Here is a 22,500-nt window from a genome sequence, read left to right on the forward strand (position 1 = left end):
ACAACAGCCCAGTGTAGCTGTCAGTGACCCCGCTGGGCTAGAGGAATGTAGCGGACACATGCAAATGACCCGGCTTCAGATGACCCGGCCCAGGCTTCAAATAATAATAATAATAATAATAACTTTTATTTGTATAGTGCTTTTCCTGCAAACGTTGCAGCTCAAAGTGCTCCAATCATTATATAATCAGAAAAAGATGGGTTTTCAGTCTTGACTTGAACATAATATGTGCTAAGGTTGCATCTAATGTAAACTGACAGTGCATTCCACAATCTTTTGTAAATGTGGTACACAGAGAAAACCAGCGACAGAAGACCTGAGAGCTCTATTGGGCTGATAGGCTAGCAAAAGACCTGAGAGCTCTATTGGGCTGATAGGCTAGCAAAAGACCTGAGAGCTCTATTGGGCTGATATGCTAGCAAAAGACCTGAGAGCTCTATTGGGCTGATAGGCTAGCAAAAGACCTGAGAGCTCTATTGGGCTGATATACAAATGACCTCCACCAGGCTTCAGGACCCAACCCCCTCACGTGTGTTAGGCCGTGGACACGCAGACAGGACCACAGGATGATGGGAATTCCCGCTAAACACACGTGAAGAGGGTTGAGAGATCCCCCCTGTCAGATCACACCTCACGATATCCCTCCACCAATATTGACCTGTATGTTCCCAGAAGTGTGTGCCGTAACAAGGAATGTGGCCACTTCAAAGATGGCTGCCTGACTGATGCGGTTACCTTCCTCAGTCTGAAGAAAGGCGTTTTCTGTGGGCCTGGAGTGGTCCAGTGGTCTAGCACCATGGCCTGGGGTGGTCCAGTGGTCTAGCACCATGGCCTGGAGTGGTCCAGTGGTCTAGCACCATGGCCTGGAGTGGTCCTGTGGTCTAGTAGCATGGCCTGGGGTGGTCCAGTGGTCTAGCACCATGGCCTGGGGTGGTCCAGTGGTCTAGCACCATGGCCTGGGGTGGTCCAGTGGTCTAGCACCATGGCCTGAGGTGGTCCAGTGGTCTAGCACCATGGCCTGAGGTGGTCCAGTGGTCTAGCACCATGGCCTGGGGTGGTCCAGTGGTCTAGCACCATGGCCTGGAGTGGTCCAGTGGTCTAGCACCATGGCCTGGGGTGGTCCAGTGGTCTAGCACCATGGCCTGGGGTGGTCCAGTGGTCTAGCACCATGGCCTGAGGTGGTCCATAAGTCTAGCACTATGGCCTGGGGTGGTCCAGTGGTCTAGCACCATGGCCTGGAGTGGTCCAGTGGTCTAGCACCATGGCCTGGGGTGGTCCAGTGGTCTAGCACCATGGCCTGGGGTGGTCCAGTGGTCTAGCACCATGGCCTGGGGTGGTCCAGTGGTCTAGCACCATGGCCTGGGGTGGTCCAGTGGTCTAGTACCGCGTACTCTACAGTGCACACATTATGCCCATGTCAGGAATCCGGCCCATGCCCTGCTGACATGCCCTCTCTCCCTTCTTCTCCTTACTTTCCTGTCTGTCTTCACTGTATCTGTCCAATAAAATGAAAAATATGAGTGGACTGCCCCACTCAGAAAAAATAAAAAGGTGTTTTCTGAGCTAGATTAAACTGTACATAAGATACCACACTGTATAAGCTACCTGAACTGTACATAGCTCATAACTGTATATACCTCTAAACTACCGTACATGCCTTACTGTACCTATCACTATCATTGTCATGTTTTTTATATCTTGTTCTTATATCACTATTTGCACTTCTGGTTAGATGCTAAACTGCATTTTTTTGTACTATACTGGCAATAAAGTTGAATCTAATTTGATCTAGATACAGGTGTTGGAATATCCTTTCCTTTTTTACTGTTCAACAAAGTGTTTTAACCTTTCTTTCTTCCTTCCCTCCATCTCTCCTTCCTCCCCTCCCTCCATCCCTCTTTCCCTGCTCCCTCCTAAACTTTCTTTCTTTCCATCTACCTTCTTCCCTCCTCACCTCCCTCCTCCCCTCCCTCCTTCCTTCACTCTCCTCCTCCCTCCTCACATCTCTCCTTTCTTTATTCCCGTCGTCCCTCCCATCCTTTCTTTCTATCTTCCTTCCTTCCCCAACCTTCTTCCCTCTTCCCTCCCTCCCCCCTTCTCCTTCACCTCCCTCCTCCTTCTTCTCACTCCTCCCTTCCCTCCCTCCCTCCTCCCCTTCTTCACTCCTCCCTTTCCTCACTTCCTGATTCCTCCTCCCTCCCTCCCTCCCTCCTCCCCTCATCCCTCCCTCCTCCCCTCCATCCTCCCTCCCTCCCTCCTCTCTCCCTCCCTCCCCCCTTCTCCTTCACCTCCCTCCTCCCTCTTCTCACTCCTCCCTTCCCTCTCTCCCTCCTCCCCTCCTTCACTCCTCCCTTTCCTTACTTCCTGATTCCTCCTCCCTCCCTCCCTCCCTCCTCCCCTCATCCCTCCCTCCTCCCCTCCATCCTCCATCCCTCCCTCCCTCTCTCCTCCCCTCCATCCTCCATCCTTCCCTCCTCCCTCCTCCCTCCAGAGGGCCTGTATAGACTTTGCCATCAGCGCCAAGCCCCTGACCCGCTACATGCCCCAGAACCGGCACACCTTCCAGTACCGGCTGTGGCACTTTGTGGTGTCGCCCCAGTTCGAGTACACCGTGCTGGCCATGATCGCTCTCAACACCATCGTACTGATGATGAAGGTGAGGAGGAGGAGGATGGGGTGTGTGTGTGGGGAGGGGGGGGGGAGGGAGGGGAGGGGCGTTGGGGAGGGGGAGGAGGAAGAGGGGAGTGATGATTACAAGGTAATGTCTCGAGTCATTACATCAGGTGTTTGACCATGGCTGCATTCGTAATATCGATGACTAACTATAGTACATGTCTATTCATTAACACCTCATCAATAGTTGTATTATTGTATAACCTCATCTCTACGCTTTGATTGATGACGTCGGCTGGTAGGTTTGGTCTGTTTGGGTGTCAGTTAAGTTTCGATGCGGCCTGTTGCCATAGTAACCTATCTCTGTCTCGGGTCACCCGTGGATGCGTAGCAGAGGTGGTCCGATGCCTATAGGCTTTAGCTCTGTGGGGCGTCGACAACGCAGGTTCCTCGGTGGGTCAGTTGCTAGAGCAGGGTGCTAACAATGCTTAGGATGTGTGTTCGATTCCTGCTGGGACCATATCTACTGAAAAATGTATGCACTCACTGCAGTGTAAGTCGCTTTGCATAAAAGCGTCAGCTAAACGGCGTCTAAAGGTTCAAACCCAGACAGTAACATAGGCCTCATGTTCCTCTCTCTCTCCTAGTGTCTAGCGGTACAGGTCAGTGGAGGCTGGCGGAGGTAGAAATCGGAGGACGGGCTCAGTGCGATGCATGGAATTAAATCAGGAACACTAGTGTTTGATACCGCTCTTCATTCCATTCCATGTGTTACAATGAGCCCGTCCTCCGTATTTCTACCTCCGCCAGCCTCCCCTGGTGTTCTACCTCCCCCAGCCTCCCCTGGTGTTCTACCTCCCCCAGCCTCCCCTGGTGTTCTACCTCCCCCAGCCTCCCCTGGTGTTCTACCTCCACCAGCCTCCCCTGGTGTTCTACCTCCGCCAGCCTCCCCTGGTGTTCTACCTCCACCAGCCTCCCCTGGTGTTCTACCTCCCCCAGCCTCCCCTGGTGTTCTACCTCCCCCAGCCTCCCCTGGTGTTCTACCTCCCCCAGCCTCCCCTGGTGTTCTACCTCCCCCAGCCTCCCATGGTGTTCTACCTCCACTAGCCTCCCCTGGTGTTCTACCTCCCCCAGCCTCCCCTGGTGTTCTACCTCCCCCAGCCTCCCCTGGTGTTCTACCTCCACCAGCCTCCCCCTGGTGTTCTACCTCCACCAGCCTCCCCCTGGTGTTCTACCTCCCCCAGCCTCCCCTGGTGTTCTACCTCCCCCAGCCTCCCCTGGTGTTCTACCTCCCCCAGCCTCCCCTGGTGTTCTACCTCTCCCAGCCTCCTCCTGGTGTTCTACCTCCACCAGCCTCCCCTGGTGTTCTACCTCCCCCAGCCTCCCCTGGTGTTCTACCTCCCCCAGCCTCCCCTGGTGTTCTACCTCCCCCAGCCTCCCCTGGTGTTCTACCTCCCCCAGCCTCCCCTGGTGTTCTACCTCCTCCAGCCTCCCCTGGTGTTCTACCTCCCCCAGCCTCCCCTGGTGGTCTACCTCCCCCAGCCTCCCCTGGTGTTCTACCTCCTCCAGCCTCCCCTGGTGTTCTACCTCCCCCAGCCTCCCCTGGTGTTCTACCTCCCCCAGCCTCCCCTGGTGTTCTACCTCCCCCAGCCTCCCCTGGTGTTCTACCTCCCCCAGCCTCCCCTGGTGTTCTACCTCCCCCAGCCTCCCCTGGTGTTCTACCTTCCCTAGCCTCCCCTGGTGTTCTACCTTCCCCAGCCTCCCCTGGTGTTCTACCTCCACCAGCCTCCCCTGGTGTTCTACCTCCCCTGGTGTTCTACCTTCCCTAGCCTCCCCTGGTGTTCTACCTTCCCCAGCCTCCCCTGGTGTTCTACCTCCCCCAGCCTCCCCTGGTGTTCTACCTCCCCCAGCCTCCCCTGTTCTGAGGCTCTGGGTTTTTTCCAGTATTTCTCCCCAGACCCGACGGTTACACGGGCCGTCCAGACAGGATGACTCATGCGGTATTAAATATTGATCTTTTATCCACCTGCTAGTATTTAACACCACCTCATTACATCTCCTGCTCAGCTCGCAGGGACGTCTGCTTTTTATAGCCTCACTGCTATTTATGTCCAGGAGGAATCTTCCATCACACTGTGACCACCAACCTCACAGAGAATAGAGCTAGTGAGGTAGTGCGGAGCTGGTGTGGTAGAGTATGGTATGATATGGTAGAGTATAGTAGAGTATAGTAGAGTATAGTAGAGTATAGTAGAGTATAGTAGAGTATAGTAGAGTATAGTAGAGTATGGTAGAGTAGAGTATAGTAGAGTATGGTAGAGTATGGTAGAGCATGGTAGAGTATAGTAGAGTATAGTAGAGTATAGTAGAGTATAGTAGAGTATGGTAGAGTATAGTAGAGTATGGTAGAGTATAGTAGAGTATAGTAGAGTATGGTAGAGTATAGTAGAGTATGGTAGAGTATAGTAGAGTATAGTAGAGTATAGTATAGTATAGTATGGTATAGTATAGTAGAGTATAGTAGAGTATAGTAGAGTATAGTAGAGTATGGTAGAGTATCGTAGAGTATGGTATAGTATGGTAGAGTATAGTAGAGTATAGTAGAGTATGGTAGAGTATGGTATAGTATAGTAGAGTATAGTAGAGTATAGTAGAGTATAGTAGAGTATAGTAGAGTATGGTAGAGTATAGTAGAGTATGGTAGAGTATAGTAGAGTATAGTAGAGTATAGTAGAGTATGGTAGAGTATAGTAGAGTATAGTAGAGTATAGTAGAGTATGGTAGAGTATAGTAGAGTATAGTAGAGTATAGTAGAGTATGGTAGAGTATAGTAGAGTATAGTAGAGTATAGTAGAGTATAGTAGAGTATAGTAGAGTATGGTAGAGTATAGTAGAGTATAGTAGAGTATAGTAGAGTATAGTAGAGTATGGTAGAGTATGGTAGAGTATGGTAGAGTATGGTATAGTATGGTATAGTAGAGTAGAGTATAGTAGAGTATGGTAGAGTATAGTAGAGTATGGTATAGTATGGTAGAGTATAGTAGAGTATAGTATAGTATAGTAGAGTATAGTAGAGTATAGTAGAGTATGGTAGAGTATAGTAGAGTATAGTAGAGTATGGTAGAGTATGGTATAGTATGGTATAGTAGAGTAGAGTATAGTAGAGTATGGTATAGTATGGTAGAGTATAGTAGAGTATAGTAGAGTATAGTAGAGTATGGTATAGTATGGTAGAGTATAGTAGAGTATAGTATAGTATAGTAGAGTATAGTAGAGTATAGTAGAGTATGGTAGAGTATAGTAGAGTATGGTATAGTATGGTAGAGTATAGTAGAGTATAGTATAGTATAGTAGAGTATAGTAGAGTATAGTAGAGTATGGTAGAGTATAGTAGAGTATAGTAGAGTATGGTAGAGTATGGTATAGTATGGTATAGTAGAGTAGAGTATAGTAGAGTATGGTAGAGTATAGTAGAGTATAGTAGAGTATAGTATAGTATGGTAGAGTATAGTAGAGTATAGTATAGTATAGGGCTGTTACGATTATTCGACGTCGTCGACGTCATCGACTACGTCAATACGTCGGTTAGCGTAATATGCGTCGGGTAGTCGTAAATAAACAAAATGGCGTTTTTTTTTTTTTTTTTTTTTTTTTTTTTAAACCTTTATTTTACCAGGCGAGACAATTAAGTGTATGAGTGAAAAATGGATAGCTACTAGCTAATGTTACACAAGCAATGTAGCTCACCACAGTTCGTATGTCTTGTCTTCTGGTGTTAGTAACGTTAGCTATGTAGCTGGCTAGCTACGGTAGCCTATTGTCATTGTGGTGCGAGCACCTACTGTACGTTATCTAGCTCGTAGCTCGCATGCTACGTTAGCATCAATTTAGCTAATCATAACATAGCAGCGAGAGTAACGTTAGCTAGCTATGTGTTGTGGTGATGGACAGACTTCTAAATGGCCATGTTGGCATTCAAGTTGGCTAAACATAGCAGTGAGGTGGAGACAAATACGTTATTTTTTTTATTTTTTTTTACAGTACAAAAATTATCGTTAGACTTATCGATAAATTAGTCGTTAGACTAATCGAATAATCGATAAAATAACCGCTAGATTAATCGTTAGAAAAATAGTCGTTTGGGACAGCACTAGTATAGTATGGTAGAGTATAGTAGAGTATGGTAGAGTATAGTAGAGTATAGTAGAGTATAGTATAGTATAGTAGAGTATAGTAGAGTATGGTAGAGTATAGTAGAGTATGGTAGAGTATAGTAGAGTATAGTAGAGTATAGTATAGTATGGTAGAGTATAGTAGAGTATAGTAGAGTATAGTATAGTATAGTATAGTATAGTATAGTAGAGTATAGTAGAGTATAGTATAGTATAGTATAGTAGAGTATAGTAGAGTATAGTAGAGTATGGTAGAGTATAGTAGAGTATGGTAGAGTATAGTAGAGTATAGTATAGTATAGTAGAGTATAGTAGAGTATAGTAGAGTATAGTAGAGTATAGTAGAGTATAGTATAGTATAGTATGGTAGAGTATAGTAGAGTATGGTAGAGTATAGTAGAGTATGGTAGAGTATAGTAGAGTATGGTATAGTATGGTAGAGTATAGTATAGTATGGTAGAGTATAGTAGAGTATAGTAGAGTATGGTAGAGTATAGTAGAGTATAGTAGAGTATGGTATAGTATGGTAGAGTATAGTAGAGTATGGTATAGTATAGTAGAGTATATTATAGTATGGTAGAGTATAGTAGAGTATAGTAGAGTATAGTATAGTAGAGTATAGTAGAGTATGGTAGAGTATAGTAGAGTATAGTAGAGTATAGTAGAGTATAGTAGAGTATAGTAGAGTATAGTAGAGTATAGTAGAGTATAGTAGAGTATAGTAGAGTATAGTAGAGTATGGTATAGTATGGTAGAGTATAGTAGAGTATAGTAGAGTATAGTAGAGTATAGTAGAGTATAGTAGAGTATAGTAGAGTATAGTATAGTATAGTAGAGTATGGTAGAGTATAGTAGAGTATGGTATAGTATAGTAGAGTATGGTAGAGTATGGTAGAGTATAGTAGAGTATAGTAGAGTATGGTAGAGTATAGTAGAGTATGGTAGAGTATGTTGAGTGTTCTGGTGTTGATGGGTCTGGCGTTGATTAATCTGGTGTTGAGTGTTCTGGTGTTGAGTGGTCTGGTGTTGATTAATCTGGTGTTGAGTGTTCTGGTGTTGAGTGGTCTGGTGTTGATTAATCTGGTGTTGAGTGTTCTGGTGTTGAGTGGTCTGGTGTTGATTAATCTGGTGTTGAGTGTTCTGGTGTTGAGTGGTCTGGCGTTGATTAATCTGGTGTTGAGTGTTCTGGTGTTGAGTGGTCTGGCGTTGATTATTCTGGTGTTGAGTGGTCTGGTGTTGATGGGTCTGGCGTTGATTAATCTGGTGTTGAGTGTTCTGGTGTTGAGTGGTCTGGCGTTGATTAATCTGGTGTTGAGTGTTCTGGTGTTGAGTGGTCTGGCGTTGATTAATCTGGTGTTGAGTGTTCTGGTGTTGAGTGGTCTGGCGTTGATTAATCTGGTGTTGAGTGGTCTGGTGTTGATGGGTCTGGGTCTGATTGGTCGTCCTCCCTCCTCCCTGCTTCTTCCTGTGTGTGTTGCAGTATTACTCCGCCCCTCCAGCCTACGACGCCGTCCTGAAGCACCTGAACACGGCCTTCACTGTCCTCTTCTCCATCGAGTGTGTCCTCAAGGTCGTGGCCTTCGGTTTCCTGGTGAGCAGAGGGTTCAAAACCTACTGATAATAATGCATAGTTGTGATTCATCATTGGCAGTGCTAAGCATTAGCATTTAGCATTAGCAGTATTAGGTATTCACAACAAGCGTTAGCAGTATGAAGTATTACCAATTAGCTTTAGGAGTACCAGGTATTAGCAATTAGCATTAGCAGTATGAAGTGTTAGCAATTAGCATTGGCAGTAGGCCTACTAAGTATTACCAAGAAGCATTAGGAGTACTGCGTATTAGCAATTAGCATTAGCAATAGTATCCACTGACTGAAGTTCTATGTGGTTTTATTCCCCAATTCTACAGAACTACTTTCGAGACACGTGGAACATATTCGACTTCATCACAGTTTTGGGCAGCATCACAGAGATTGTGGTGGACTTGCAGGTACAGTAACATCACATGACTCTGTATCAACACTTAACACTAGAACAGCCGTGGGTGGGGTCATTTCACCCTGTGAGTAATTTTTCTTTTATATATCTTTGCACCCGATCAAATTTCAGGACCCTCCTTTCATGACTTTTCCTAGATATGTGCGTTCTACCACCCAGCATCCTTACATTCTCAAAATCACATCAGGATAAGTTAGTATAAAGCTATTTTGCAGTGTTTCTGTGTAGGAAGCAGGCTTTAATTTAAAGGCCGGTCAACTAGTGGTCGTTGTGTGTAAATAGCAGCTTCCCATTGTAAAGCCTATGGTCATTTGACCCCCAAGGCGTTACTCTTATAGTAGGTAAAAAAGGCACGGCTTCTGTTCTAGTGTTAACTCAATGACCACAACTGTTACAACCGTAAAACAACAACCCAGTCCAGTTACGTGATGTGTGAAAGATGGTTTGAAGGATTAGAAGCAGGAGGGGGGGGGGGGGGGGAGGCTGATGGAAGGTAGAAATCGGAGAACGTGGCCTGGGGTGATCCAGTGGTTTAGCACCACGATCTACAGTGCACATTATGCCCAAGTCGGCATGGGTTCGAATCCGGCCCATGCCCTGCTGACATGCCCTCTTCTCCTTACCTTCTTGTCTATCTTCACCATCTCTATCCAATAAATACAAATTAAAATAAATAAATCGGAGGACACGCTTGTTGTGATGCGTGGTGTGAACAGATCCTGCCCGTCCTTAGTCCCTGTGTCCCCTCTGTCCCCTCTGTCCCCCTCTGACCCCCTCTGTCCCCCTCTGTCCCCTCTCCCCCCCTGCAGCGGCTCCAGACCTTCAACATGAGCTTCCTGAAGCTGTTCCGTGCGGCGCGGCTCATCAAGCTGCTGAGGCAGGGCTACACCATCCGCATCCTCCTCTGGACCTTCGTACAGTCCTTTAAGGTGCTACACACACACACACACACACACACAAACACACCATCCTCCTCTGGACCTTCGTACAGTCCTTTAAGGTGCTACACACACACACACACACTCACACACACACACACACGCACACCATCCTCCTCTGGACCTTCGTACAGTCCTTTAAGGTGCTACACACACACACACACACACACACACACACCATCCCCATCCTCCTCTGGACCTTCGTACAGTCTTTTAAGGTTCTACACACACACACACACACACACACACACACACACACCATCCTCCTCTGGACCTTCGTACAGTCTTTTAAGGTGCTACACACACACACACACACACACACATACACTCACACACACACCATCCTCCTCTGGACCTACGTACAGTCCTTTAAGGTGCTGGTACACACACACACACACACACACACATACACACAAACACGTACACACAAACACAAACACAAACACACACACATAACCAACATGCACACATACACAAACTGCCCTGGTGTTGATGATAACAATGTGCGTGTGTGTGCGTGTGTGTGTGTGTGTGTGTTTATGCGTGTGTGTTTATGCGTATGTGTGTGTTTGTGTCTATGTGTGTGTGTGTGTGTGTGCGTGTGTGTGTGTGTGTGTGTGTGTGTGTGTTCCAGGCCCTGCCCTACGTGTGTCTCCTGATCGCCATGCTCTTCTTCATATACGCCATCATCGGGATGCAGGTACAGTAACGCCTGAGCTACCCAGCATCCTCTGGGGCACACGATCACAATAACCCACCCATTACAACATCCTCATTTACTGTACATGACTCATAAAAGACTACATTTCCCATGAGCCATTGCTGTGTCTGTGTGCACCACCAGGTGTTTGGGAACATCAAGCTGAACGAGGAGACTCAGATCAACCAACACAACAACTTCAAGTCCTTCTTCGGTGCTTTGATGTTGCTGTTCAGGTACGCTGCTAGCAGGGCCTCCTGCAGGTCAGGGGTCAAGGGTCAAAGGGCAAAATTAAAGATGTATCTGTTTACATATGGGATACCCTGAAAACAATGAAGTGTTTCACAATGGGCCCGCGCTCCGATGTCTGCCTCCACCAGCCTCCCCTGGCCTGAACAGTGAAGGCTGACAGCATACAGATGGTAGACGTGATGTCATGTGATGTGACCAGATGTCTTAGAGGAGGCCTATGATAGTGTGACGATTTGATCGGTGTGTGTGTGTGTGTCTGTGTCTGTGTGTGTGCGTGTGCGTGTGCGTGTGCGTGTGTGTGTGCGTGTGTGTGTGCGTGTGTGTGTGTGCGCGTGTGTGTGTGTGTCTCTGTGTGTGTGTGCGCGCACGTGTGTGTGTGTGTGTGTGTGCGCGCATGTGCATGTGTGTGTATGTGTGTGTGTGTGTCTGTCTCTGTGCGCGCGTGTGTGTGTGTGTGTGTGTGTCTCTGTGTGCGTGTGTGTGTGTGTGTGTGTGTGTGTGTGTGTGTGTGTGTGTGTGTAGGAGTGCCACGGGGGAGTCGTGGCAGGAGATCATGCTGTCCTGCCTGGAGGGTCGTCAGTGTGAGCAGGACCCCTTCCTCCCCCCGGCGGCGCCGGACCAGGAGGGTCTGGGCTGTGGGACGGACTTCGCTTACTTCTACTTTGTCTCCTTCATCTTCTTCAGCTCCTTCCTGGTGAGACGGACAAACGCCAACAGTCTAGATAGAAATATATAAATATGTACTGTATCTATATATACTGTATAGGGGCGGCTGTGGCGCAGGAGGTAGAGCCGCCGTCTAATGATCGCAAGGTTGGCAGATCGGCGGTTCGAGCCCCGGCTGGCCACATGTCGACGTGTCCTTGGGCAAGACACTGAACCCCAAATTGCTCCCAGTGAGTGGGGCCGGCGCCTTGCATGGTAGCTTGCCTTCATTGCTGTGTGAATGTGTGTGTGAATGGGTGAATGAGAGGCCGTTGTAAAGCGCTTTGGATAGAGGCGCTATATAAGTCAGTCCAACTACACCGAGTTTTTGTACAAGTTTGAGTGAGGAAAAAAAGGGTTAAATAATTCTGTCTTTACTGGCAGAGGGACACAGTGACACAGTGATCAGATTAAAAGACCCGAACTACCCACTGTACATACTTTATGTTTTGTCCCCCGCCCCCACCTGTGGTGTATGTCCCCACCTGTCCTACCCGCTGTACATACCTGATGTTTTGTTGTATTGTATATCTAGTATTGTTCTTCCCATGATGGATGTATTTTTTATCCTGTAGATAGTAATAGTTATTTGTCTGTATTATCGTGTAGATAGTACTAGTTGTTTTTTTTTTCCCCTGTCTGTCTTACATGTAACGATGAATTGAAAATCAAGGACCCCAATTGAAATAAGCCAGTGGCTTTCTTGGGTTTTTATCCTTTTAGTTGACCTTGTATGTAATATGTACTTTCATGTACCTACTTCTGCAAATCTTCTAATAAAGTTTTCAATCAATCAATCAATCAAGTGAGCGTCAGGTCGCTTCCATTCTTAATGTCAAAGACGGCAGTTCATAAGCACAAGGTCAAGCAGCAGACATTGGGGACGACAAAGCTACAGACAGACCGGAGGGCGAAGACGACTCTCCACTGACCAGGATGACCGCCGACTCATTCTAACGTCACTCAACAACCGTAAGATGACATCAAATGACCTACGAAAAGAATGGCAAAAGGCAGCTGGGGTGAAGTGCACGGCGAGGACGGTTTCAAACAGACTCTTAGGGGTCATGCAAAGCCTTAGGACCAAACCGCAGACCATGTTATCCTGGATTGCCCGGTGTACCACCCACCCAAAGGGATGCATGGTCTGTCGGTATTAGATGACGAGACGATGACGTGGCTTCTGGAGGGGTGTCCAGAAATATAGCCCGGGTGAGCCCCTCAACCAGGTCTCGGGGTGGTAAAAGGGTAGCCCCTCGGCCCCGAGCCTGGTGGAGTGGAGAGGAAACAACAACCCATACGCCGAAGAAGAAGGGGTCATGCAAAGCTAGAAAAAAGCCCTTCCTCAATGAGAAGCAGAGCCAGGCTGAGCCAAGGACCAGAAGGATTGGACCGTAGAGGACTGGAGGCTTCGCCCAACACCTGGTCGTTTAATGGTTAGACGGAGACCTGGAGAGGCCTACAAGCCACAGTGTCTCGCACCCCCTGTGAAATTTGGTGGAGGATCGGTGATGATGGGTCGGCTGTGGCGCAGGAGGTAGAGCCGCCGTCTAATGATCGCAAGGTTGGCAGATCGGCGGTTCGAGCCCCGGCTGGCCACATGTCGAAGTGTCCTTGGGCAAGACACTGAACCCCAAATTGCTCCCAGTGAGCGGCCCGGCGCCTTGCATGGTCGCTTGCCGCCATTGGTGTGTGAATGTGTGTGTGAATGGGTGAATGAGAGGCCGTTGTAAAGCGCTTTGGATAAAGGTGCTATATAAGTGCAGTCCATTTACCATGATCTGGGGGTGCTTCAGCAAGGCTGGAATCAGGCAGATTTGTCTTTGTGAAGGACGCATCAGTCAAGCCACGTACATGATGGTCCTGGAAGACCAATTGCTTCCTTCTGCTCTGACAATGTTCCCCAACTCCTGAGGATAGTTTTTTCCAGCAGGACAATTGTGAGAACATTTTCTTTAATGCAACAATGATGATATTATCTTCACTGAAGACTACATAAATAACAAGAATGGAAGAATTAACAAAAATGTAAAATGTACTCAAACACATGCCTATAAATAGTAAAACCAGAGAAACTGATCATTTTGCAGTGGTCTCTTAATTAGAATTTTCCAGAGGTATACTTATACAGTATAGTATAATATATTATGTGTGTATATATGTATATATCCATTAGACGAGCTACATATGTTCGACTGTTAAAAATATTGATTGTATCTTTTGTTTTTGTGACTATTTTTAGTTGTCTTATCCTTGTAGTTTACATTTACATTTTTGGCATTTAGCAGACACCTTATACCAAAAGCGACTTACGATCGATACATTAGACTAAGCAAGTGAATCATCAATTCACCAGTCGTAGCAGGAAGAGTAATCTAACTCAGGCCAGGGGCCATTGGCAGTTGTCGTGATAGAAGAAAGAACGATTTTTTAAATAATAGACACTGGAGAGACAGTACAGGGGGGCACTAGAGAGACAGTACAAGGGGGGCAGTTGATGTCTTAGGAGGCATAGTATAGGGGAAAAGCAGGTGTCTTAGGAGACACAGTGCTGGGGGTAGTAATGTCTCAGGAGGAGCCGTTAAGGTGCAGCCACTGTAGTTCACTCAGTGGAGGCTGGTGGAGGCTGGTGGAGGCTGGTGGAGGCTGGTGGAGGCTGGTGGAGGTAGGAATCAGAGCACACGTGTTTGATACCATTGCTTATTCCGTTCCATTGCCTGTCCTCCGATTTCTACCTCCACCAGCCTCCCCTGATTTCACTCCCCTGTTGAGAGGTATAATAATAAGCAATTTGATTGTCCCATACACAGCTGTACCCTGTACTGTACATGTGTTAATAAACTTTGATCTGACTTGATTTGATTTGAAGCATAGTACTGGTTGGGGTCCATCTCATTTCAGTCAGTTTAAATTCCCAATTGGAAATAAATTGGAAATGCTTGATCAAGTGAAAATAAATACCTGTAGGAACAAAATGTATTTTTTTCAATCTCAGTTCATTTCCAGAGTTAATTTGATTTGAAAGCTCTGATACATTCATTTACTTCTAGTCCTAGTCCTAGCTGCCACACACACACACACACACACACACACACACACACACATCCACACACACACACACATCCACACACACACACACACACACACACATCCACAACCAAACACATCCACATCCACACACACACATACACACACACACACACATAAACACACACACACACACACTCATAGCATCAACACCAGGGCAGTGTGTGTATGTGTGCGTGTTGGTTGCCACACACACACACACACACACAAACACACATCCACAACCAAACACATATATACACACACACACACACACATACACACACACACACATCCACAACCAAACACACACACACACACACACATACACACATACACACACATCCACAACCAAACACACACACACACACACACACACATCCACAACCAAACACATACACACACACACACACACACACACACACACACACACACACACACACACTGACTAGCCCCTCTCTGCCTCCTCTCCAGATGCTGAACCTGTTCGTGGCAGTGATCATGGATAACTTTGAGTACCTGACCAGGGACTCCTCCATCCTGGGACCCCACCACCTGGATGAGTTTGTCAGGATCTGGGGGGAATACGACAAGGCTGCCCTGTGAGTTACAGCCCTCTGTTATACACACACACACATACAGGAGGCTATATGACATACACATACACACACACACACACACACATACACATACACACACACACACATACAGGAGGCTATATGACACACACACACACACACACACACACACACACACACATACAGGAGGCTATGACATACACACACACACACACACACACACATACAGGAGGCTATATGACACACACACACACACACACACACATATACAGGAGGCTATATGGCACACACACACACACACACACACACACACACACACACACATACAGGAGGCTATATGACATACACACACACACACACAGGGGCTATATGACATACACACACACACACATACAGGAGGCTATATGACATACACACACACACACACACACACACACACACATACAGGAGGCTATATGACATACACACACACACACACACACACACATACAGGAGGCTATATGACATACACACACACACACAGCATACAGGAAGCTATGTCGGGGCGGCTGTGGCTCAGCTGGTAGAGTCGGCGTCTAATGATCGCAAAGTCGGCAGCTCGCAGCGGTTTGAATCCCCGGCAGACCACGTGGTGTCGAGGTGTCCCTGAGCAAGGCACTGAACCCCCTAATTGCTCCGGGGTCGCCTTCAACGGCTGTGACCCCCTTTTTAACTCGATTGCGAGATAAAACTAAAAAAACGTCTTGCTCTCCGCTAGTATTTGCCGCATCATACAGTGTAGAATGGTCTGCGTACATTTGTATACTTCCTGATTTTCAGGAAGCAGGTGGCAGGTCGTTAGTAAAGATGGAGTACAGGAGCAGTGCAGGACAGCCACCCTGCGGCAGACCACAACCCAGCCCTTCACAGTCACCCAGGCCGCCACTGTAACACACCCTCTGTGTTCTGCATGAAAGATACATCTATTATATGGATGAATTATTGACTATGTCACAGTTGTTCTAATGTTCATACTGGGTAACCTTAAACAGCCCTGGAAGTTGTAACTTACAATGTTTACGTGAAAACATGGCACAGTCAGCACTCGAGTTGAGGAGTGCTGTGTGTGTGAAATAAAAACGGTCAAAATCATCCCCCTTCTAAAACTGCCATCCCCCCTTTCCATCCCTTATGTCATTTTATCAGTGAACGTGGTATTACTGCTATTTTAACAGTTAGTTTCGCGCATATTGAGTAAAATACTGTGGGCGAGGGAGGGGGCACGCACACATGCAATGACATTTTTACCAAGTCACTGACGCTGTGGAGATGCTAAAATTGTCCCCATATGATAAAATCCACCACCTCCCCTGATTTTCTTTTACAACTTGAATATGTCTGCATGCTGTGTTTGGCTTCCAGCCCAGATCTAACACTGTGCTTTCCAGGTTTCTATTCTATTTTGTATCTTGTAAGAGTCTCTAGGCACAGAGGGAGGTCGGCACAGAGGAACGGCTGTAAATATGTTTTTATTTGCGTACAGCACGGCTCAGCCACGTCACTGACGTGCTGAGCGAGTCTTTCAAAATAATAAAGAATAAAGAATAAGTACAGTGCGTGGCCGTCACGCCCACCGGCTTCCCCTCTCGGAATCCGCTGCGGCGACTTCAAACGCCGCTGACTCCCCTTTCGGGACTCTCTCTCTCTCTCTCTCTCTCTCTCTCTCTCTCTCTCTCTCTCTCTCTCTCTCTCTCTCTCTCTCTCTCTCTCTCTCTCTCTCTCTCTCTCTCTCTCTCTCTCTCTCTCTCTCTCTCTCTCTCTCTCTCTCTCTCTCTCTCTCTCTCTCTCTCTCTCTCTCTCTCTCTCTCTCTCTCTCTCTCTCTCTCTCTCGCTCTCTCTCTAACATCTCTCTCTCTAACATCTCTCTCTAACACCTCGGCAGGTTTTCCCCGCCTCCTTCACTACCCCGGGGGAACAAACACACACAGGTTAAATAGACCAGTTGGATAACGAGTCTGATTACTGACACCTGTCCATAATCAGACCGTCATCCGTCCCCCACCAACAGTCTGGCTCCCTTTGCAGGCCAGAACGCGCCATGCTCCCCACATATCTATAGACAGTGCAGCCTCTCCAGCCCCTCTGTAGTGATATGTGACAGCAGCTGGTGAAACCGGGAACAAGTCGGCAGCCGGTTTAATGTTCAGACTTTTATTCTGAAAAATGTAAATACATTTCAACATTGTTGAAAATCACTGACACACCATCGCTAGTCAACTAACACAGCTTGTTTTGTGAGCCTGCTAACAATGTAAAGTAGTGTTCTAGTTAACTACGTAGCAGTGGGGATTACTCACCGAGTCCATTGCATCGCAGTGTTTTGGCTTGACTAGCGAGCGTGTCGTTGATTGTATGAAATGTATTTACATTTTTCAGAATAAAAGTCTGAACATTTCGGTTGGTTGGCGACCTGTTCCCGCTTTCCCCAGCTGCTGTCACATATTTAATCTGTGTGTGTGTGTGTGTGTGTTTAACTAAAACGTCTTCTCTTCGCTGATGCTGTATTTCTATGTTTAATGGTCCAGTATGTAGATTTTGCTTTTAACACTAGAACAGCCATGGGTGGGGTCATTTGACCAAGTGAGTAAAAACTTTTTATATCTTTGCACTCGATCACATTTCATGACCCTTCATGACCCTTCAGTCCTGTCTTGACTTTTCCTACATATGTGCGTTCTACCACCCAGTATCCTTACATTTTCAAAATCACATCAGGATAAGCTAGTATAAAGCTATTTTGTAGTTTTTCTGTGTAGGAAGCAGGCTAATTTACAAGCGGCCAACTAGTGGTCGTTGTGTGTAAATAGCAGCTTGAGCATTGTAAAGAGGGGGTAAAAAAGGCATGGCTGTTCTAGTGTTAAAACAGTGCTAAATGTCCATGATAGGTCTGCAGCTATCAAGGAATGACATCACATGATGAAGAAAGTCCAGTGAACAGTCCAGCTTGTCTAATGAAAGTGTGTTCTCTCCAGTATGTCTAACTAACCTGTGTTCTCTCCAGTATGTCTAACTAACCTGTGTTCTCTCCAGTATGTCTAACTAACCTGTGTTCTCTCCAGTGTGTCTAACTAACCTGTGTTCTCTCCAGTGTGTCTAACTAACCTGTGTTCTCTCCAGTGTGTCTAACTAACGTCTCTTCTCTCCAGTGGAAGGATGCATTATAAGGAGATGTACAAAGTAGTGCGGACTATCTCACCCCCCCTGGGCTTTGGGAGGAACTGCCCCTACAGGGTGGCCTGCAAGGTTTGGTCCCCCCCACCCCCCCCCACCCACACACCCCAACTACAACCCCCCCAACACCACCCCTTTGCTGCCCTTCTTCCTGTGCCCCCCCCCACCCTCCTCCCCTCTCCCCACACCCCAACTACACCCCCCCCACCACCACCCCTTTGCTGCCCCCCCAACACCCTCACCCACCACCCACCACCAGACCCCAAACACACCCCCCCGTCAAACACACCCCAAAGTTTCTATGCCAACACTGCATAGAAACACCACTTCCTGGTTCCGCTCCTCTCTGATAGTTCCGCTCTCTCCTTCCCTCTGTGTGATGATGTCATAATGATGTCACAATAACCTGTTCTCTTATATCTCTCCCCTCTTCTGTTTGTTTTTGTCATGCTCCCTCCTCCTCCTGTTATTTTCTTCCTCCTCCTCCACTCCTCCTCTGGAATGCTCCCCACTTCCTCCTCCTCCTCTTCCTCATCACTCCCTCCTCCTCCTCCTCCTCCTCCTCCTCCTCTCCCCCAGCGGGCGTATTCATTACAATGACATGTATGAGATGTTGACCAACATGTCGCCCCCTCTTGGCCTGGGGAAGAAATGTCCCTCCAAAGTGGCTTATAAGGTAGACTACACAGACAGACAGACAGACAGACAGACAGACAGACAGACAGACACTGTATTAGATAATTGAAGCCAGATAAAATTAAAATGTTTACTCTTTGTGACTTTTTTAAACCTGCAAAGGTTTTAAGATATACTATAAGGTAGATACATAGACCGACAGTCAGACAGACAGACAGACACAGACAGACAGACAGACAGACAGACAGACAGACAGACAGGCGGACAGACAGAGAGACGGACAGATGGACAGACAGAGAGACGGACAGACAGACAGACAGACAGAGATATACACTGTATTAGATCATTGAAACCAGATTTAAAAATGTAACCTGCAAAGGTTTTAAGTGTTAAAATGACTTCTGTCTGTGATAATTGGTGTATCGCTTGTTAAATCATGACTCATCATGAATCCTGCAGCTTTTGTGTGGTGTTTTTTTGTTCAATTGGCAGATTAGGAAATAATAAGTAATTAAAAGAATAAGCATTGTGCTTTGTCTGTGTTTGCTGTTCTGTATTGCTTTGCAACTCGGCAGACTCAGAGAACAATAGTAATTGATTGATTGTTTTATGTGTTCATTAATTAGTCGCTGTTTGTGGGAAATCTCTGTCCAAGTCAGTCAGACTACCTCGGAGAGAGACAGTTTGTAGAGCAAAAAAAGCTGACATGTGATTGGTTGATCCACCCTGTGCAAAGTAAACTGTCCTATCGTCAACCAGCATCCGTCATTCCTCTACCACTGTCTTGATGACATTATCATCTACCTGTCTGCATGTGTGCACTGTATCCGTCGCCCCCCCTATTCCCTATCGCCCACCCCCCTATCCACCACCCCCCACCCCCAAATGTCCCCCCAGTGGCAATGCCCTCTCATACCCTCTGTGTGCATGTAGGCTGGGGTCACAGGTCCCCTCCACCCCCCTCCACCCCCCGCCCCCACCCATGGTTGTGTCCTGGTTGTGTGTGACTAACCTAGCCTCTCTCTGCGGTCCAGAGGCTGGTGCTGATGAACATGCCCGTGGACCAGGAGATGTCGGTCCACTTCACCTCCACCCTCATGGCCCTCATACGCACCGCCCTGGAGGTCAAGATAGCACGAGGTCAGCCAGGCTAACAGACTAACAAACTATGCTATCAAAATACTTACAGCTCCACAGCACGAGGTCAGGCGGTCAGACAGGCTAACAGGCTAACATGCTATCAATACACTTACAGCTCCACAGCACGAGGTCAGGCAGGCTAACAGGCTAACATGATATCAATAGACTTACAGCTCTATAGCACGAGGTCAGGCAGGCTAACAGGCTAACAAACTATGCTATCAATACACTTACAGCTCACCTCCTGTGGTGTGTGCGTGTGTGTGTGTGTGTGTGTGTGTGTGTGTGTGTGTGAGTGTGTGTCTCAGGGGGGGAGGACCGGGGGCAGATGGACTCTGACCTGCAGAAGGAGATCAGCATCATCTGGCCTCACCTCTCTCAGAAGACGCTGGACGTGCTGGTGCCCATTCATAAAGGTACTGACCCACCTTCATATACCTGCACAAGCCCATTCATAAAGGTACTGACCCCCCTTATAACAGACGTTCATTTACATTTTTTACATTTAGCAGATGCCTTTATCAAAGCGACTAATACATTTGTCTAAAGCGAAGTGAATCATCTCTCCATCAGTCATCATAAGAAAAAAAATCTCTTTTAGCTCATCATCAGCAGTCACAATGCTAGAAGGCAAGGCAAGGCACGTTTATTTGTATAGCACATGTAATACAACAGGGGCAATTCAAAGTGCTTTACATACATTATTTAAAAATACAGCAAGAGGATTCCTTCTTTTTTTTAAATAAAAAATGTTATTATTATTATTATTATTATTATTTACAATAGAGGAACTGTATAAGGGGGTAGTGCTGGGCGAAGAGGTCTTTAGGAGAGACAGTCAAAATGTAACCTGAAGAGACGGGTCTTTAGTCTAGTCTGGGGCGGCTATGGTGCAGGAGGTAGAGCTGCCGTTTAATGATCGCAAGGTTGGAAGATCGGAGGTTCAAGCCCCGGCTGGCCGCATGTCGAAGTGTCCTTGGGCAAGACACTGAACCCCAAATTGCTTCCAGTGAGCAGGCACGCCATTGGTGTGTGAATGTGTGTGTGAATGGGTGAATGAGAGGACGTTATAAAGCGCTTTGGATAAAGGCGCTATATAAGTGCAGTCCATTTACCATTTACCATTTAGTCTACGGTGAAAGTGACTGAAGACCCATAGTAGTGGTTACACCAGGTCCTGAAGAGCATGTCTCTCAGACAGAGGAAGAGTCTGCTATGTGCTGTAAGAGTGATGTCATAAGTGACCTGTGTCATTACTCCACCCCCTCCCCCCCCCCCCTCCCCTCCTCCAGCCAGTCACATGACCATTGGGAAGATCTATGCAGCCATGATGATCATGGACTACTACAAGCAGAGCAAAGCCAAGAAACTCAGACAGCAGCTGGAGGAACAGGTACAGCACTGGACTATGGTTAGGGTTAGGACTATGGGTTAGGGTTAGGACTATGGGTTAGGGTTAGGGTTAGGACTATGGGTTAGGGTTAGGACTATGGGTTAGGGTTAGGACTATGGGTTAGGACTATGGGTTAGGACTATGGGTTAGGGTTAGGACTATGGGTTAGGACTATGGGTTAGGACTATGGGTTAGGGTTAGGACTATGGCTTAGGACTACGGGTTAAGGTTAGGACTATGGGTTAAGACTATGGGTTAGGACTACGGGTTAAGGTTAGGACTATGGGTTAGGACTATGGGTTAGGACTACGGGTTAAGGTTAGGACTATGGGTTAGGACTATGGGTTAGGACTATGGGTTAGGACTATGGGTTAGGACTATGGGTTAGGACTATGGGTTAGGGTTAGGACTATGGGTTAGGGTTAGGACTATGGGTTAGGGTTAGGGTTAGGACTATGGGTTAGGGTTAGGACTATGGGTTAGGGTTAGGACTATGGGTTAGGGTTGGGACTATGGGTTAGGGTTAGGACTATGGGTTAGGGTTAGGGTTAGGACTATGGGTTAGGGTTAGGGTTAGGACTATGGGTTAGGGTTAGGACTATGGGTTAGGGTTAGGACTATGGGTTAGGGTTAGGACTATGGGTTAGAACTATGGGTTAGGGTTAGGACTATGGGTTAGGGTTAGGACTATGGGTTAGGGTTAGGACTATGGGTTAGGACTATGGGTTAGGGTTAGGACTATGGGTTAGGGTTAGGGTTAGGACTATGGGTTAGGGTTAGGGTTAGGACTATGGGTTAGGGTTAGGGTTAGGACTATGGCTATGGTGTATAGTGCCTTCGGAAGTATTTTCAAGTGAAAGACACTTTCACTTTTTTGTTTTATTGTGTTTTAGACTCAATTTAAATGGATTGAAGTTAAATAATTTGCTATCAATCCACACACAATAACCCAGACAAACCCCTTCTGTCTCTCTCTCTCCCCCCTCTCTATCTCCCTCCCTCCCTCCCTCTCTCTCTCTCTCCTCTATAGAAACATGCTCCTATGTTCCAGCGGATGGATGCCTCCTCCCTGCCTCTGGACATCCTCTGTAGCGCCAA

At 47.0% G+C, this 22,500-nt stretch overlaps 1 protein-coding gene across 1 annotated transcript in view; it reads left to right on the top strand.

Moving 5' to 3' along the window:
- The window catches only part of cacna1ea (calcium channel, voltage-dependent, R type, alpha 1E subunit a), a gene marked incomplete at its 3' end in the record, with an annotated part of 122,910 nt that overhangs the window by 95,891 nt on the left and 4,519 nt on the right, over positions 1-22,500 (top strand). Inside the window, exons 22-34 of the mRNA XM_080547424.1 lie at positions 2,492-2,656; positions 8,266-8,376; positions 8,696-8,776; positions 9,594-9,713; positions 10,357-10,422; positions 10,567-10,658; positions 11,197-11,368; positions 14,920-15,047; positions 18,813-18,909; positions 19,904-20,009; positions 20,318-20,425; positions 21,302-21,402; positions 22,433-22,500. The exon at positions 22,433-22,500 is cut by the window's right edge and continues 39 nt beyond it. Coding sequence (XP_080403550.1) covers positions 2,492-2,656; positions 8,266-8,376; positions 8,696-8,776; positions 9,594-9,713; positions 10,357-10,422; positions 10,567-10,658; positions 11,197-11,368; positions 14,920-15,047; positions 18,813-18,909; positions 19,904-20,009; positions 20,318-20,425; positions 21,302-21,402; positions 22,433-22,500 — 1,415 coding nt within the window. The remainder of the gene's footprint in view (positions 1-2,491; positions 2,657-8,265; positions 8,377-8,695; positions 8,777-9,593; positions 9,714-10,356; positions 10,423-10,566; positions 10,659-11,196; positions 11,369-14,919; positions 15,048-18,812; positions 18,910-19,903; positions 20,010-20,317; positions 20,426-21,301; positions 21,403-22,432) is intronic.

Source organism: Nansenia antarctica (assembly GCF_963989245.1).
Source record: "Nansenia antarctica genome assembly, chromosome: 17".
NCBI lineage: Eukaryota > Metazoa > Chordata > Actinopteri > Argentiniformes > Microstomatidae > Nansenia > Nansenia antarctica.